We start from the raw sequence: 19,892 nt of genomic DNA, 5'->3' as shown, positions 1-19,892 counted from the left end.
TCATTCGCAACGACATGGGCGAGGTGTTAGATTTTTCCAAACATATCTGCAGTTAACACGGTCCCTAAGTGTGCGGCGCAAATAATTTATAAATACGCCCCTGATATGCGTACCGTACCGCCCTTGTTATTAGGCCCATGAAACGAAATTTGTTTCGGTGAAACATGGACCGGCTGGGCTGGTCTTCAAAAAGGGACACTCTGGTAGTTATCTCACAACCATTAACACCCTTTCAATCATTGTTTGCAACATGGACAACTTAAATACCATATAACAGGAAGAAAAGGCTTGTACAAGTCATTGCTAAAAAGTACTTAGCAGGGCAGTGGAAAATGAACTCCTGCTGCGAGTGACGGATTTGTTGTCATTGCGCACGGCTCGCCGAGCACTTTTTTGCCTTACAAGCAAAGACTGAAGGGACACTTGGACTTCGCGTTATTCCAGAGTCAACAAACTTCGTGTACAGCTGTGGAAAGTTTATTTTCTTTCGCGCTTCCACGCTGTTCCTTCAGAGTCCTCGCACTCTTCTCCGGTGAATCTAAGATGGGGTTTTCTGATATCCTAGATCAAATTGGTGGCGTTGGACTCTTTCAAATTATTCATGTCACTTTGCTGTCAATACCGGGTCTTCTCATGGCCAGCCAGAATCTTCTGAATAACTTCACAGCCGGTATTCCGGGACATCACTGTTATGTGCCCAACGGGACCTCTTGGGCTCTCGACCAGAATATTTCCGTGTTGGAGGTTGATGCTCCAGAGATGCTCCAGGCTTATATCCCAATGGACACTAACTCCAAGCCGTCAAAGTGCAGAAGATTCAGAAAGGCGCAGTGGCACCTTGTAATGGCCAATATGAGCGCCGTTCGTACGCACGTCAATTTCACGGAAGCAGAAACGGAGACGTGCCAGGACGGTTGGACCTATGACAGGACTGAATTTGATGCGACCATAGTCTCAGAGGTAAGTGGCCCGTTCCTTTGCTGACATCAGTTGACTGTGACAACAGAAAGGGTGGTGGGCGAAGGACCTACAAGGTGCCCTCATTCCAGAACACATAGCCTACTCCGGTGGTTCCCAAACACCCTTGCAATCGCATTAATTAATCGATTCAACACACGATTGGCTAATTCAATTAAATAACGGTAGTAATGTGAGATTCTGATGTAGACTAGCTCGGATTTTTTGGGGATGTTTTTTTTCCTTTCTTTTTTGGGCGGTTGGGGGTGCAAGGTGTCCGCATAATTATATCAGAACTTTATGATGAAATAGAGACATCAGTGATGTTGAATGGGGACGAATGGCTGGTTTATACATTCAACTACAATCAAGTGAATAGCTTTCACATTGGATACAAAAAGGGGGAAATTCTATCACATACATAACAAACATCCCAAAAACTATTTGACATTTCCAAGTCAGTGATCCTCAAAATCATGGTTAAGTGATTACTGTGTTGCATTGGATATATCCGACTTCAACCTGATTGAAAATGTGTGGTGCAAAGCAAAAGATGAGAGATCCTGAAAGAAAAATCCCTCTTAGCAAGTTCATAAAATACAACAGAAGATGTTTTATGGTTTCTTGGTGTGTTTTACAAGAATAGTGGTGTTGTGTACAATGATTGTAAATAGGGGTTCCAAAAATGTTGAAACCTATTTTTTGGGAAAATAAAATTACTAGAAAAAACATTTGTAGCAATTGTGCTTGCCAAAAAATAATATAATTCCTTCATTTCTGAGTATTCAATATAGCTTATTATGTGTGTTATTTGTTTCATCTGCTCATCTTTATCAAGGGTACCAATACATTTGGCTGACACTAAATGTACTGTTCATATTGTGAGTCCAGAACTCAAAAGTTCACAACACTTAATACCTATTCAATGATGAGATATAAATGCATTAAGGCTTGGTAATAACTGAGAGCTGTACTAAGGTTTGCGCTGACTTGTATGTACTGAATGTGCTTCTGCACAGCCGCACTGAACTGTAAGGGAAGTAGTGAGCCCATGCTAAAAGATTTACCATGATGTGTGCTCCGCAGTGGAACCTGGTGTGTACGCTCCGTCCCCTCAAACAGATGAGCCAGACCATTTACATGGGGGGTGTCCTCGCTGGAGCCATCATTTTCGGGGGACTGTCGGACAAGTAAGCCTCCCTCCTGCCATCTCTCCCCCCCCCCCCCCCTCCCTTCAGTCTTACAGAACCCATATATCTTTATGTACACTTTCAGAAATAAAGGTATGAAAAGTGCCTAAAAAGGTGGGGCGGTACCCGATAGGTAATTAATATATCATTAATTTGTACATTTTTTGCTTTGTTCACTTGTACCAAATGAGAACATGACTGCACTTTCAGGGTACATTTGTGAAATTTGATCCTTGATGAACAAAAATGTACCACCACTTTATTTCTAAGAGTACAACAACGCAATTATTTTATTGATTAAAAGGATAGCCATACTGTAACAACAGACAATATGAGAGAACAGTTTCAGTCTATAACGTGAAAATGTATTATAGAAATGCTCTGTAGATTCCTACATACCTTTCATGAAGTGATTGGCATGTTATATCAACCTGATCAATAGTCTCTAACTTTGTTGTCCTGGACCCTACAGCTTGATTATGCCCACAAATCAGATTCTGCTCTCCAAATGTATAAAAACCCTAGCATCCCAACCTGTATGTACTGATCTGGGAGAACAGTTATATTGGTACTGGATTAACATTCTCCAAATGCCGGAGACTGTATTTCCAGTACTTAACATTAATCTCTCTGTGGTTTCCTTCATTATTTACTATGCACAACCTTACTTAGTGAAACATATTTGTGTTGCTTCTTAGCTGCAAAGGCAAATTAAATGTGTGTAACTATAACATGCAGGACTGATACCTATACCTTTCTGTCTCCTCTGTCTCCTCACTTGCACCCCTCTCTCTCCCTCCCTCCCTCCCTCCCTCTTCTTGTCCCTTCATCTCTCTTATTTATTTTTTATTTTGATTATATGTTCTGAAACGTACATTGAACCGGAGCGTAGAATTGCATGTTAAATAGAGTATATTCAGCATGCACATATATGTGATGTAGGTACTGCACCATTATTACTCATTAATCATTAAACCATATTTTTGGAAATTGGGGGAGGTGAGGGAGGTGAGTTGCAGAATCTAGGAACAGGTTTTTATGAGGCTATAGTGCACTCATGCACTCTCCTTTAAGTCAGTTGCTAAAGGCAACTGCTAAACTGCATGCTGGCTTTGAGCTATTAAATAGGTCATAAATCTAACCAAATAGTTGCTGAGCGACAAACATATTTTAACTTGAAAATGAAATGAAAATGAAAATGAAAATATAAATGATCTAACCCCAAGCATTATCTAATGAGCATTATCATGTTATCAGAGAATAATGTAAACATTTAAAATTTGACTGAAAGCTGCATTGAACCCACAATATCCTTAGGTGAACACATTTCCTAGTGTCTTCATGCTTGGTGTGCAATACCAACCTAAATAGATTTTAATGAGAAGCATCAATTGTACAGTGCTTTGGATAAAGGCGCTATATAAATGCCTACCATTTACCATTTACCCTTTACCTTGTAGCCACAACAAATCCTGGTACTATGCAAACCATTGTCCAGCTGTACAATAATTCAAGATCATTGGTTGAAAATTGGTTCTAATTGCCACAGCCAATAGAGTGTACCTTGACTAGCTCCTCTGTGGAAGGGCCCTAGTCTATTATCACCTGTCTTTATCTTCTAACCCTGTTGTTGGACTTTGTATTGTAATCTAGGAATGTCACACTTGCATTAGTATTTATCTTGGTGCTTTAGTGCTGACTTTATCTACTGTATATATATATATATATATATATATATATATATATATATATATACAGCGGGTAAAATAAGTATTGAACACATCACCATTTTTCTCAGTAAATATATTTCTAAAGGTGCTACTGACATGAAATGTTAACCAGATGTCGGTAACAACCCATGCAGCCCACACATGCAAAGAAATCAAACCTTAGATGTCCATAAATTAAGTTATGTGTAATAAAATGGAATGACACAGGGAAAAAGTATTGAACACATGAAGAAATGGAGGTGCAAAAAGGCACCAAAAGCCAAGACAACAGCTGAAGTCTATCAGTAATCAGAAAGCAATCCTGCCCCTTGTCAGTGCAAATTAATATCAGCTGGTGCGGTCCCAACTGATGGCTTATAAAAACGTGTCTCATTGCCAAGGTGTCACACAAGAAACATCTCATGATGGGTAAAAGCAAAGAACTCTCTCAAGACCTTCGCAACCTTATTGTTGCAAAACATACAAATGGCATTGGTTACAGAAGGATATCTAAACTTCTGAATGTTCCAGTGAGCACTGTTGGGGCCATAATCCGGAAGTGGAAACAACATCATTTCACCATAAACCGGCCATGACCAGGTGCTCCTCGCAAGATTTCTGACAGAGGAGTCAAAAGAATTATCAGAAGAGTTGTCCAAGAGCCAAGGACCACTTGTGGAGAGCTCCAGAAAGACCTGGAATTAGCAGGTACAATTGTTTCAAAGAAAACAATAAGTAACACACTCAACAGCCATGGCCTGTATGCACGCTCACCACGCAAGACTCCATTGCTGAAGAAAAAACATGTTGAAGCTCATTTAAAGTTTGCTGCACAACATTTAGACAAGCCTGCGAAAAACTGGGAGAATATACTCTGGTCAGATGAGACCAAAATTGAACTCTTTGGATGCCATAATACACACCATGTCTGGAGGTCAAATGGCACAGCACATCACCCCAAAAACACCATACCAACAGTGAAGTTTGGAGGTGGGAACATCATGGTGTGGGGCTGTTTTTCAGCATACGGCACTGGCAAACTTCATGTAATTAAAGGAAGGATGAATGGAAAAATGTACCGAGACATTCTTGATAAAAATCTGCTGCCATCTACCAGGATGATGAAGATGAAACGAGGGTGGACATTTCAGCAAGACAATGATCCCAAACACACAGCCAAGCAAACTCTCACTTGGTTTCATCCATCCATCCATCCATTATCTGAACCCGCTTATCCTGATCAGGGTCGCAGGGGGGCTGGAGCCTATCCCAGCATACATTGGGCGAAAGGCAGGAATACACCCTGGACAGGTCGCCAGTCCATCACAGGGCACACGCACCATTCACTCACACACTCATGCCTACGGGCAATTTAGACTCTCCAATCGGCCTAACGTGCATGTCTTTGGACTGTGGGAGGAAACCAGAGTACCCGGAGGAAACCCACGCAGACACGGGGAGAACATGCAAACTCCGCACAGAGAGGCCCCGGCCGACGGGGATTCGAACCCAGGACCTCCTTGCTGTGAGGCGGCAGTGCTACCCACTGCACCATCCGTGCCGCCCCTCACTTGGTTTCAGATAAAGAAAATAAAGCTGCTAGAATGGCCCAGCCAATCACCTGACTTGAATCCAATAGAAAATCTATGGAAAGAACTAAAGATTAGAGTTCATAGAAGAGGCCCACGGAACCTTCAAGATTTGAAGACTGTTTGTGTGGAAGAATGGGCCAAATTCACACCTGAGCAATGCATGCAACTAGTTTCTCCATACAGGAGGCGTCTTGAAGCTGTTATTACCAACAAAGGCTTTTGTACAAAGTATTAAATAAATTTAACTAAGTGTGTTCAATACTTTTTCCCTGTGTCATTCCATTTTATTACACATAACTTAATTTATGGACATCTAAGGTTTGATTTCTTGTGTGGGTTGCATGGGTTGTTACCGACATCTGGTTCAAATTCCATGTCAGTAGCACCTTTAGAAATATATTTACTGAGAAAAATGGTGACGTGTTCAATACTTATTTTACCCGCTGTGTGTGTGTGTGTGTATATATATATATATATATATATATATATATATATATATATATATATATACATAAGTATTGACATACTTACGGACTTGACCTATTTTACTAGACTTCTGTAGTTGAATGACCTACTTATTGTAGGTTGCTTTGGATAAAAGCAATGTAATGTAATAAATGTAATGTAATATCATGAATTTACATTATTGTGGGGCTCCAGTTTCAAGAGGAGGACTGGTCTTATCATAGTGTAATATTTCATTTTGAAGATGGAGATTCCAATACTGGACATAACAATTATTACCTTTATAACCATTACCTCTGAGTAAATTGCCATTTTGTAGAGGTATTAATAGGCTGAGCTGAAATACCTCCAAACATATGAATTTTGTTCTCTCTACAAAGAAACCATGAATCTTTTGACATTAATATCATGCTGCTTAGCAGTTCTTCCAACAACACACTAATTTACCCTCTAACTAACGAGTACATTTGGCGATTTTAAAAATATATTTTTATAATAATTAACAAATTAGTTAATTTTACATGTTGGATGAGTCAGAAGTTTCAACTGATTGTTGAAATCTTAAACAAGGGTGTTACTTTTAAACAGTATTTTGTGTTAAACTTCACACATATATTTAGTGCCCTCGTAACAACAGACTTATGACACTCACTAAGGTCTCGAATTTTGTTGTGTTGAATATTAAACAAGGGCGTTACTTTTTAACAGTAATTTGTGTTTATTGACAGTCGGTTGATGACAATACCTCTTGTTGTCCTGTAGGTTTGGGCGTCGGGCTCTGCTGATCTGGTCCTACTTCCAGCTGGCTACCCTGGGGACCTGTACGGCCTTCACCAACTCCTACCTGACCTACTGCATCTTACGCTTCCTCACAGGCATGGCCGTGTCCGGGGTGATCCTCAACTCGGTCTCCCTCAGTGAGTTTCCACTTGCCCTCAAAGTCACATAGTGTGGTCAAAGGTAAAATAGGTAATTTTGGACTTCTAACAGTCAAAAGAGGAATTGCAGCAACAAACACCCTCAAACCACAACACTGTGTATCCCTCCACCTTGAACACGCCGATGTTAAACCCTCCCTCTCCCCACGCCATTGGCTGTTACAACCAATTTTCAACCAATGAGCTTGAATTATTGTACAGCTATGTGTCGGTCCACCGACTGTATATTTCGAAACCTGAATTTAAGGATTATAAACACAGGCAGATGGTGAGTCAACATTTTTTCAATGATAGGAAGGGATTTACAATGGTCTCATAACAATGTTTTAACAAAAAAATATTACCTATTGTGCCTATTGTTAAAGCCAGAAGTTGGCATGAAAACCCAAAACACCCTATTGCCCACCTCTGATCTAACACGGTTCTTTGCCCACAGAGGTGGAGTGGATCCCCACCAAGTCCCGCACTGTCGTGGGCACCTTGTCCTCCTTCTTCTTCACGTTCGGACAGATGATCCTGGCGGGCGTGGCGTACCAGCTCCGAGACTGGCGCAAGCTGCAGGTGGCTGTGTGCGCCCCCTACTTCATCTGCTTCCTGTACAGCTGGTGAGGATGCTAATTATCTTCATTATTTTCATTATTTTCATTATTATCAGTCTCCCATCTCCTAATTCAGGGGGTAAGAGTGGTCGTCTGGCAGTCGGTGGGTTGCCGGTTCGATCCCCCGGCCTGGGTGTGTCAAAGTGTCCCTGAGCAATCGTTACTATAACTGTCTTTTTTCATACAATAGTTATAGTATAGTAATAATATGTATTACGTTTAATATTTGCTACAAATTTCTGTGTTCCTTTTGTTTTTCTTTGCTCTTCTTTTATTTGTGTAAAATGCATGTTTATAATTTTGGGGTGGAGGAGGACTCTTACAAGCCCCTCAGGGTTTCTTTCCTCCCCTGCACATATTGTCTTGCATCTTTCGTATCATGTCATCCATATACAGTACTGTGCAAAAGTTTTAGGCAGGTATGAAAAAATGCTGTAAAGTAAGACTGCTTTCAAAAATAGAAATGTTAATAGTTTATTTTTATCAATTAACAAAATGCAAAGTGAGCTAACAGAAGAAAAATCTAAATCAAATCAATATTTGGTGTGACCACTCTTTGCCTTCAAACCAGCATCAGTTCTTCTAGGTACACTTGCATAAAGGGATTTTGTAGGCATATAGTCAGGTGTGTGATTCACCAATTATACCAAACAGGAGCTAATGATCATCAATTTAATATGTAGGTTGAAACACAACCATTAATTGAAACAGAAAAGGCTGTATAGGAGGGTTAAAACTGGGTGAGGAACAGCCAAACTCTGCTTCCAAGGTGAGGTTGATGAAGACAGTTTAATGTCAGAAGTCATACACCATGGCAAGACTGAGCACAGCAGCAAGACACGGTAGTTATACTGCATCAGCAAGGTCTCTCCCAGGCAGAAATTTCAAGGCAGACAGGGGTTTCCAGATGTGCTGTCCAAGCTCTATTGAAGAAGCACAAAGAAACGGGCAACGTGATTGCCTGGGAGTAAGCAACATCATGCTTACTTCCCTTCGCAATCGGAAGATGCCATCAGCTCAGAATTGACAGAAACCAGTGGGACCCAGGTACACCCATCTACTGTATGGAGAAGTCTGGTCAGAAGTGGTCTTCATGGAAGAATTGTGGCCAAAAAGCCATACCTCCGACGTGGAAACAAGACCAAGTGACTCAACTATGCACGAAAACACAGGAACTGGGGTGCAGAACAATGGCAGCAGGTTCTCTGGACTGATGAATCAAAATGTGAAGCGGTACAAGAATGAGTGTCTGCAGGCAACAGTGAAGCATGGTGGAGGTTCCTTGCAAGTTTGGGGCTGCATTTCTGCAAATGGAGTTGGGTGATTTGGTCAGAATTAAAGTACAGGCAGATACTTATCCATCATGCAATACCATCAGGGAGACATCTGATTGGACCCAAATTTAATCTACAGCAGGACAACGACCCCAAACATACAGCCAATGTCATTAAGAACTATCTTCAGTGTAAAGAAGAACAAGGAGTCCTGGAACTGATGGTATGGCCGTCACAGAGCCCTGACCTCAGCATCATCGAGTCTGTCTGGGATTACATGAAGAGACAGAAGCATTTGAGGCTGCCTAAATCTAGTTCAGGCAGCCTCAAAGCTAGTTGTCCAAGATGTTTGGAGCAGCCTACCTGCCAAGTGCCTTCAAAAACTGTGTGCAAGTATACCTGGAAGAATTGATGCTATTTTGAAGGCAAAGGGTGGTCGCGCCAAATATTGGATTTTGATTTTTCTTCTGTTCATTCACTTCTTCTGTTCATGCATTTTGTTAATTGAATAATAAACTATTTACATTTCTATTTTTGAAAGCATTCTTATTTTGTGGCATGAAATGAGATCCTGCATCAGACGATCGCATGCACAATCAGGCACCGCGTACTGGCTGGGCTCACACCGTGGACCCGTCTCTCTCCCCGTCTCCAGGTGGTTCTCAGAGTCGGCCCGCTGGCTGATTCTGAACCGCAGGTCAGAGGATGCGCTCAAACAAATCCACCGAGTGGCTCGCATCAACGGAAAACCGGAGATGGTCGACAAGATCACCCTGGAGGTGAGAGAGAGAGAATCTAACCATCCTTTATTTACACTCCCCAAATACCAATGACAGTACATAAACAAATAAAACAAAAAACATGTAAAAAAAAATGTATGTAAAAAATGAATTCCATTCTATCAACCTATTCCATGTGCAAAGAACACACTATGAAGAGAGAGAGAGAGGAAGAGACGGAGGGAGGGATAGATCTGGGGATAGGTTGGACTGAGAATAGATATATGTAAACAGAAGCTCAGCTAACATTAACCGTCCTGATTTTGCAGGGACAAGCAGAACAGCAGATACACAGATTCCTCTACGCTGTTTGTGATATGCAGTAATGTGTTTATTGCTGTGTGTGTGTATGTAGGTGCTGGAATCTAACATGCAGAAGGAGATTCAGTCCAGCAAGTCCATCTACACCATGTATGACCTACTGCGCACCCGAGTGATGAGGAAGATCTCTGTCTGCCTCATGTTCGTTTGGTGAGGCCTCCGTCTCTCTGTTTCACACACTCCCTTTCTCTCTCACACACACACTCTTATCGAACAAGGGTTTTCCTGGCTTGTTGTGTATTATCATCGTGTATTTAATAAATAATTAATAACTCAAAATCAATTCAACAAAAAAGTAGTGGTTGCTGTTTTTGTTGGCGTGAGCATGTTCTGCCAGCAGTTTCAGACTTCGCCATCCTGACAACAAAAGTATTGTGCATCATTTCTACAATTTGAGGTCCTTTGTGGGGAATATTGACTGAACTATTTAGGGTGTCAAATTTGATACCGAAAATTAGGACACCCTACAAAATGGCCGGACCCCTAAATAGTGCACTATATAAGTATGTGTCTATAGGGAGCCATTGTCTTTCTCTCTGTCTCACACGCACACACCCTGTCTGTCTCATGCCCCCCTCTCAGATAACCCTATGCTGTTAACTGTGACCATTGATTGACAGAGCTGACCTTCACACTCACTCATATTTTAACACCAGCAAAGTCAATCATTCATCATGTAGAACAGAGGATAGATATGTACATGGTGTAAGGTCATCTGGAGGATTGTTAACACCCCATCAAGGCATAACAGGAGGGAGAGTGGGGAACTGTCATTTTAGTCACTTTTAAATAAAGACGCATGCTTTGCCTCCAGGATACTCCATGATGGTCTGCAATTGCTTCCCCACTTCCCGTGATATACACCCTTAAACAATACATAATGCATCACATTTTTGGTATTTCAAATTACACATAACATAGATTTTTATTATTATTTTATTTTACTTATTAACCTTTATTTATACAGGGTAAGTTGACTGAGCACACATACTCTTTTGCAGTAACACCCTATTAATGACACCCCCCCCCCCCCCAAGTAGCCTAACCTGTCTTTGTATTTGTTTTGGCTTGCTTTGAGCAAAATATTTAAAGATTTAAAGATGTTTTAACTACCTCCACCAGGTTCTCCACCAGCTTTGCTTACTACGGCCTGGCCATGGACCTGCAGAAGTTTGGCGTCAGCATCTACCTGATCCAGGTGATCTTCGGGGCGGTGGACATCCCTGCCAAGCTGCTGGCCATGACCTCCCTCAGCTTCCTGGGCCGGCCCATCTCCCAGGCCGGCTGCCTGCTGCTCTCCGCCGCTGCCATCTTCGCCAACATCTTCGTCCCCTCCGGTCAGGCAGCGTTGCGCCCTCGCCATTTTCACTCTCGCTATGCTCTTTACGCCACAGTGTGAGTCACTCTCAGAGCCAGGAGCGCTACGCTCTTTACACCACAGTGTGAGTCACTCTCAGAGCCAGGACCGCTACGCTCTTTACACCACAGTGTAAGTCACTCTCAGAGCCAGGACCGCTACGCTCTTTACACCACAGTGTGAGTCACTCTCAGAGCCAGGAGCGCTACGCTCTTTACACAGTGTGAGTCACTCTCAGAGCCAGGAGCGCTACGCTCTTCACACAGTGTGAGTCACTCTCAGAGCCAGGAGCGCTATGCTCTTTACACAGTGTGAGTCACTCTCAGAGCCAGGACCGCTACGCTCTTTACACAGTGTGAGTCACTCTCAGAGCCAGGAGCGCTACGCTCTTTACACAGTGTGAGTCACTCTCAGAGCCAGGAGCGCTACACTCTTTACACAGTGTGAGTCACTCTCAGAGCCAGGAGCGCTACGCTCTTTACACAGTGTGAGTCACTCTCGGAGCCAGGAGCGCTACGCTCTTTACACAGTGTGAGTCACTCTCAAAGCCAGGAGCGCTACACTCTTTACACAGTGTGAGTCACTCTCAGAGCCAGGAGCGCTACGCTCTTTACACAGTGTGAGTCACTCTCAGAGCCAGGAGCGCTACGCTCTTTACACAGTGTGAGTCACTCTCAGAGCCAGGAGCGGTACGCTCTTTACACAGTGTGAGTCACTCTCAGAGCCAGGAGCGCTACGCTCTTTACACAGTGTGAGTCACTGTCAGAGCCAGGAGCGCTACGCTCTTTACGCCACAGTGTGAGTCACTCTCAGAGCCAGGAGCGCTACGCTCTTTACGCAGTGTGAGTCACTCGCAGAGCCAGGAGCGCTACGCTCTTTACACAGTGTGAGTCACTCTCAGAGCCAGGAGCGCTACGCTCTTTACGCAGTGTGAGTCACTCTCAGAGCCAGGAGCGCTACGCTCTTTATGCTGCAGCGCAGTGCAAGTTCGAAAGTATGTGACTCTCAAAGTGTGGTTTAGCTGGGCACTCTCTGAAATTTTTGTTCTTTAAGGAATTTTCCAAATGTACCCAGAAAGTACCGTAATGTTCTCTAATTAGTAGAGAAATCTCATTACAAATTTGTACAAATTAGGTCGAAATTAATGATATACTGCTGGCTAGGATGTATAATTTTATGTACCTATAGGGTACCGCCCCAGCGACAAGCATTTGTACCTCCCGCACCTTCCGCGTCACCAAGGCAACCAGTCTGATCTGCCACTGTCATCTTCACCCTCATTTTCTATTTTTTATTTAACCAGAAAGTCTCCTGAGATATTATACAAGACCTGGCCAAGACAGCAACAACAATAAGTAAACATCCAAGTGAATAAAATCCTACGGGTTTGATGACTGTCGAACATTTGTTTGATCCCCTGTGCAGATATGCAGACCCTCCGGACCACTTTTGCTGTTTTGGGGAAAGGGCTCACCTCGGCCTCCTTCACCTGTGTGTACCTGTTCACAGGAGAGCTGTACCCCACTGTCATCAGGTACCCCTCTACTGCACGCTCGCTGCTGTGATAGCACAAACACTCTATGCCGTACCACAATGCCAGCTGCTGCAGTCCACCTGGGATTAAAAGCACTCAGAAATGAAGGCATAGTGGAGGTACATATTTGTTCTTTAAAGGAGTAACATGGTGGTTGAATGTGACACTTGCCAGTTAAGGCAGCAATAAAACAAAATGTACATAATTATTTTATTATTCAGTTATTTAAATATATTTTAGCCTAAATTTCCCACTATGAAAGTTCGCCCAAACTGCTGGGCGTGGTAATGAGAACTGTCAATTAGCTATGATATGCCCCCACTTTCCTGTGGGCCAGCGGCGTAAACTGTGGGTCAGGAGATATAGGGGAGGGGTTATCCTTGTGTGATGCTCTACGAGAACATTCAACCACTTGAAAATAGGACGATAAATTTAAAATGCTTACTTCTCCAAAACTAAAGAACTAACATATTTAAAATACTGTAGTTTCTTCAATGTCCTCTTGTGCAAATTGCATATAAAAACCTAGAAAGTGACCAGCCACCATGTTACTCCTTTAAGGAACACATTTCCCAAATGTACCCAGAAGGTACAATAATATTCTATTTGGGAGCTAATGAGTTCCAAAAAAAGGTAGAAATGTATTGCTGGTCTGGGGTATCTATAGGGTATCAACCCAGTGAGAATGTAGTGGCATGACAAAGGTGCTGACATCATTCTCTTTCATAAACAGCTGCGTTAAAGGATATTGTGTAAACAGACAACATCCGCTTCTAACTGTGTCTGCACAGTGAATAAGTAACCACTGGAGCTTAACGATGCCCTCTGAACCCTCTCACTCCCCCTTCTCTCTTTCATCTCCAAGGGCCTGGGTGTGACCCGATTACCTACTGACCCTGCCCCCCCCCCCCAATCTCCAAAGTTCACATGTCTCAGACGCAGCACAGAACTAATGTGATTCTAGTGCTGAAAACATTTACATAGCTGTGCACTGAACCATGAGTACGTGTTCCACAAGTTCATCTGCATACAGTACATTGACATTATACGGAATCAAAATGTGTCATTTAACCAAAAAGTGGTCAGTTCGTTAGTTTTGTCAGTAGCTTTCCCTGTTTTATCTCCCCCTTTTTTATTCTTCTTTGGAAATAATATTTTCTTTTTCAAATGTAGAATGAAAAGCTTTTAAAAGTCAGTCTCTCTCTCTCTCTCTCTCTCTCTCTCTCTCTCTATCTCTCTCTTTCTCATTCTACAAATGCAATTCAGAATGCTTCATTGGGATGACAAATTAGCACATTTGTATTGCCAAAGCTTGTTGAGCAACAACAAACAAAAAAAGGCAACATGAAAAGAGTAAAAAAAATTGTAAATCTGAACATAGTATATTAACACATCAGTGTATTAACACATTTTGAGTCCGTATAATGTCAATGTACTGTATGCAGATGAACTTGTGGAACACGTGCTCATGCTTCAGTGCACAGCAATGTAAATGTTTTCAGCACTAGAATCACATTAGTTCCGTCTCTGTGCTGCGTCTGAGACATGTGAACGGCTGATTTCCCAGTGTACACAACTTTGGAGATTAACAATATAAACAATATTAACAATAACTGTCACTCTCTCTCCCTCCCTCTCTCCCCGTCTCTGCCCCCCTCTCACCTCTCACCTCTCTCTCCCCCATCACTCTCCCTCCTCTCTCTCTCCCCCCTCTCCTCCGCCTCTCTCCTCCCACAGGCAGACAGGTATGGGGTTTAGCTCCACCATGGCAAGGGTGGGCTCCATGGCTGCCCCAGCAGTGCTGATTCTGGACGAGTTCCTGCCCACGCTGCCCAGTGTCGTGTACGGGGGGTCAGCTGTGGTGGCCGGGGTAATCTCCCTCTTCCTCCCCGAAACCCTCAACGTGCCCCTGCCGGAGACCATCGATGACGTGGAGGAGAAATGGTAGAGCGCATTCACACATCACAATATCAGGGCAATGTTAACTCGGGTATTAAGAGCGGTCATCCGGCAGTCAGAGGGTTGCCGTTCGATCCCCCACCCTGGGTGTGTCAAAGTGTCCCTGACCAAGACACCTAACCCCCAATTGCTCCTGACGAGCTGATTGATGCTTTGCATGGCAGTTGGTGTGAATGGGAGGCATTAATTGTAAAGCACTTTGGATAAAAGTGCTATATAAATGCAGTCCATTTACCATTTACAATACGTCAGATAAGCATCCTGTGCCGGTTGAACAAAGAAACACTATTCTTTGTTGAACCACCAAAAGAACATTCAGGTTTTCGTGTGTTACATTAATGTACACTCAGTAAGCACTTTATTAGGTATTTATTAGACTTCTACTGCTGTAGCCTATCCACTTAGAGTTATGATGCGTTGTGTGTTCAGAGATGGTCTTCTGCATTCCATTGTTGTAATGAGTGGTTATTTGCGTTATTCTTTCCAAAGTCTAGGGACTAGTGTGCGTGAAAATCCCAGATGATCAACAGTTTCTGAGATAATCAAACCACCCTGTCTGCCACCAACAATCATTCCATGGTCAAATTCACTTAGATCACATTTTTTCCCCATTCTGATGGTTGATGTGAACATTAACTGAAGCTCCTGACCCATATCTGATTGTGTGCATTGCACTGCTGCCACACAATTGGCTGATTAGATAATCGCATGAATAAGTAGGTGTAATAAAGTAAAAAAATCTTCCTAATAAAGTGCACGGTGAGTGTATGTAATACATACTAGGCAAGGTGGCCTAGTGGTTAGCACTGTTGCCTTTCAAGAATTTGGCCAACAGTGCTAACGACTGGGTTCAATTCCCAGCCAGTCAGATCCTCTCTGCGTGGAGTTGCATGCTTGTCAGGTTAGGTACACTCTTAGACTGGCCTCAGAACTGGAGTTGGTCCCTGGGTGTTGCACTATGGCTGGCCACTGCTCCTAAATAACTAGGATGGGTCAAATGCAGAGGACACATTACCCCACGGGGTTAAAGTGTAGTGTATCTTATCTGTCTTATCTTTGGTCACTGTGTGAGTGGTGTGACATCCTTTAAACCTGGGAAGTGTGCCGCAGAGGTAGAAATGTTGCTCTAAGACACACCTGAAGAGAAGTAGGGGAAAGTCAAGTCACTTAGAACTCTTAGTGTAAATTAGGGTGTATGTCAATGTAAAATCTTGAGAGGACTGCAGATGTGTGCAGTATGATATATCAGATGGGATTTGAGGTCTACGGAAATGGAATCTGACTGAAATTGGATGGGATTTGAGCTCTCCTGAAATGGCAGGTCTCTTCTCTCACAGGGGGACACAGAAGCAGACGTCGCAGACCATGAAGGAGACAGTAGCGTTGCAGGACATGAAGGAGGGTGAGGATGGAAAATCCACTGGCCTGGATGCTCTCTAACACACTGCGGACTTCGATGCACCGTTTGCCCTGCAACAGACACACTGGACGCACCTTCAGACAATGCACTGACTTCAACAATGGTGCGACCCAGCACACTATACCCACCACACAATCAAGCAAGCACACAACAGGACAGAACACGCATGCCTCGCTTCCGCTTTTCATGGGAAGAACACAGAAATGCCTTGTGTTCCCTGTGTCTACCACAGGGTGGCGCCACACATCTGAGAGCGGAGATGAGATGTTATGTTTTTTTCCTCCCGTGTAGAGCTTGCTGTAGAATGAGCCCTCTGGTGCAAGTTATCTGCCATGATGTTTATAGCAGTTGAGAGACTACCCTTTTAATTGCAGGGGAGTACAGGTCAAATATATAATACATAAGAATGACATAATAATGATATTATAATTATACATATTATATATCATAATATTTATGTGTGCTCCCCTGTTGTTGTTCAGATGGATGATATTATTAGTACTGCTAGCATTAATCATTCGTTGTCACTGGACTTGCAACAAGGATCTATTTTTATTTGGTTTGTTTTTTGTTTGCCACTGTAATTCTTAATGTTCTGTGCAAAAACAGTAATTCCAGCAGACTAAATACAGGTGTCCTGAACTTTATCATAACCCCCTGCCGTATGTTGCACCCCTTCCTCAATTTCTCCAAATTACCTGGCTCCATGGTAACCGTTCCCATGGTTACGTTGTGATGACAGCTTTGATGTGTTTCTGTGCCTGTTGTACTGGAAACCTGGAATAATGATGTGTGTATGTTCGCCTTGGATCTCAAGTTACAATCCAGTGATCATAGCACTAGAAAATGTGAAAGAGTAAACCTTTTAAACAGATTTGTTTCATAAGATGATTAATGGCATATATAGACAATTATGACACAAGTTAAACTAACCTAAATAGCAAAAGATTTTACATTAATTTTCTGTAACATTCGTTGGATGCATGGAGTGTGGTTGAGGTCCCCTTGAACTATGAACTATTGAACTATGATATCACATTGTGGTGAAGAACAACAGATCAATCTCAGTGACGTGTAGTTCACTATGATTGCAATGTCAAGCTTTAAGACCTGCAACCTTCATACTGAATAATGCCTGCATCTCTGTCGCAGTTACAGAAGCATTGACGTTGTGAACAAGATGTTTATATCAGTTTGAAACCACTGCACTTTTTTTGTCTGCAGTGGTTTCAAACTGATATAAAGGAGGACGTTTTATAGAAATGCTCCAACTGGGAAGTTAGTTATGCAGCATAACAAATTAATCTGCATATACATATTTATACAGCAATTATTAAAGAAAATGTTCCTGTTGCTTTTGTTTAATTTCACAGTTTACAAAATTCCGAAGTCTCACTTTAATTTCAATCAAAACAAATTTTGCTTTTAATTTTGTTTAGGTTGACAATTTAATATGGTATATTCTTTTGTATTAGATAGTCTTCCCCTGGCGAATCAAACTGTTATGCATTACATAGTTTTGTAAATGTGATGTGTACATTTTTAAATGATTTTAAAAATATATTATCTCTTGGGTTGCTGCAATTTAATTAACTGTTTTAGAAAGAGGATGTTTAAATATTTTTAGAATGTTTTAGCCAGCATTGTGTTTATTGTCAATCAAATTTGTGTACCATTAAAAAAATTAAATAATAAATTATATTATTATTATTGGCACCCCTCACTGTGAAAAATACTGTACTATAAATGTTTCAGTGGAACCAATGGAACCCACCAAAATCTAAATTTCATCATTATTGGTACCCCGGGTTTAGTACATAGTTGGTGCATCCACCTCTGGCAAGGATAACAACATGGAGTCTTTTCCTGTAATGCTTGACAAGGTTAAGGAAAACATTTGAAGGGATTTTGGACCTTGCAAGATTCTTCACATTCTTGTGTTTGCACATATCAACTGCCCTCTTCAGTTCAGCCCACAGGGTTTCGATTGGATTGAGGACCGGCCATTGCTGAACATAGATTTTGTTCTCCCAGAACCATTTCTGTGTGGATTATGAGGTATGCTTTGGGTCATTGTCTTGCTGGAAAGTCCACTTACAGCCAAGTCTCAGCCTTGTGGTAGAGGCAACCAGATTGTCAGGCAAAGTTGCCTGATTAACCAGTGCCCGTGGAATTAAAATAGCCCCAAAATATCGCTACCATATTTCACCGTGGGTATAAGGAACATCTCCTTTTATGCATCTTAGTTTTGACTCCAAACATACCGATGCTTTATCTGACCAAAATGTTCAATTTGGTCTCATCTGACCAAAGCAAATTTGTTCAATTATATGTTAAATTAATTTAATTTAATTTAATTACCAAATGAGACTGGTAATTTAATGAGAATGAGGGTGGACCTGTGTGTTTAAAGAAGCCGGGACATTGAATTTGCCAAATTCACGCTTTTCTCCATTCCTCAGTCCTCACTTCTTTTTCTCACCTCTCCCGATGGGCGGAGCTAGGAGCAGGAAAAGGAGCAAGGAAAGGAGATAGGAGGTGGAAACATAAGTGAGAGAGAAGGGCCCTATCTTTGGGGTAGAAAGGAGACAAGGCAGAGCTGGTGTGGTTGATGCAGTTCAGCTGCAGACCTCCAGCACAGATAACCAGCAGGACTGAGGAAGCTAAGCCCCACTCACTTAACTTTTTAAGCGCGTTTTTTAAGTGCGGCATCAATGCATCCATTACCATATCTTGTTTTGTATTATTACGACTACCATTGTATTATTGGTACTATTATTACTATTACATTAAAGCACCCTTTGTACTGTGCGTTCTCTCTCCATGAAACACCTGTTGAGTGTGGGAAGCATTCAACCCCACTTCACCCCGTGTGCTTTCTGACATTCCTCCAGCCAGTCAGACTCAGATCATCATCATTACACAACTGTTTATACAGCTGTGGATGTACTGAGCGAAGTCTGTGTCTAATAAAAGGAGTGGAACCCCGACCCGTGCAAACACGCCCCATAATTACACTGCGTGGAACATTAGAATGACTGACAGGGGATATACAGTACTACGCAGAAGTCTTAGGCACAGGTATAACATTCTGTACAGATAACGTTCTTTCAAAAATAATTCAATGAAAGGTCCTAAATAAACGTACTATACATTTTACATTACATTTTAGTCATTTGGCAGAATAGTTAAAAACTGAATCAAATCAATATTTTTTGTGACGACCCTTTAAAACTGCATCACTTCTCTGAGATATAGAACTGCAGGACAGTGTTGGCTAAGACAATCAGCAGGGAGGTTGTTCCAAGCATGTTGGAGAAATTGCCACAGTTCTTCTGCGGACTTTGGTTGGGTCTTTGCTTCTGATCTCAGACAGCCTTGATCAAGTTTTTATGTAAAAAGTAGTCAATTGCTTATAGTAATATGTTACTTTTTTAAATTAAATACAAAAATGTCTTGAGACTTTCACATTTGAACCTCAACAGCGTGTGGAGAAGAACACTGCGCTACGTGCAGTTTTAAGATGGTGGCCGCGCTGGGTTCAGCGAGGTCTGGGTACTTTGGCTCGCTTCCCAGATGGAAAGCTGTTAGACCCTCGACTTAATTGCTTGACCCATTTCGTGGAAAACCCACCTGTGTAAATGGATCATTTTGCAAAGTAAAATGAGAGCTGTAAAAATGGCCCTTGTTAAGGGAATGTGCTAAGTAAATACAGTGAAGTTGTAGTAGAAGGGACTGTTCTTGTCATTATGTTATGTAATGAGAGTAATGAATGCTCAGGGGAAGCAGGTGCAGACC

The 19,892-nt window shown here is 42.2% G+C and overlaps 1 protein-coding gene across 1 annotated transcript; it reads left to right on the top strand.

Moving 5' to 3' along the window:
- Window positions 1-440: 440 nt before the first annotated feature.
- On the top strand, window positions 441-17,790 carry oatx (organic anion transporter X). The gene is made up of 10 exons (XM_061249784.1): window positions 441-960; window positions 2,044-2,147; window positions 6,676-6,830; window positions 7,288-7,456; window positions 9,380-9,503; window positions 9,859-9,974; window positions 10,947-11,161; window positions 12,607-12,715; window positions 14,453-14,659; window positions 16,012-17,790. Exons 1-10 carry the CDS (start codon window positions 544-546, stop codon window positions 16,112-16,114), a joined length of 1,719 nt encoding a protein of 572 aa, XP_061105768.1. The 5' UTR covers window positions 441-543; the 3' UTR covers window positions 16,115-17,790.
- Window positions 17,791-19,892: the final 2,102 nt, after the last annotated feature.

The sequence above is a fragment of the Conger conger genome, chromosome 7 (genome assembly GCF_963514075.1).
Source record: "Conger conger chromosome 7, fConCon1.1, whole genome shotgun sequence".
Lineage (NCBI taxonomy): Eukaryota > Metazoa > Chordata > Actinopteri > Anguilliformes > Congridae > Conger > Conger conger.
The sequence above is the reverse complement of the archived record's forward strand: the minus strand, read 5'-3'. Positions and strand labels throughout refer to the sequence as shown.

Bases quoted from the DNA above. Each gene is read 5' to 3' on its own strand.
- oatx (XM_061249784.1), top strand. From the start codon at position 544: ATGGGGTTTTCTGATATCCTAGATCAAATTGGTGGCGTTGGACTCTTT. The intron at 961-2,043 runs GTAAGTGGCCCG...TGTGCTCCGCAG, and splicing joins ATGCGACCATAGTCTCAGAG to TGGAACCTGGTGTGTACGCT. The intron at 14,660-16,011 runs GTAGAGCGCATT...CTTCTCTCACAG, and splicing joins GATGACGTGGAGGAGAAATG to GGGGACACAGAAGCAGACGT.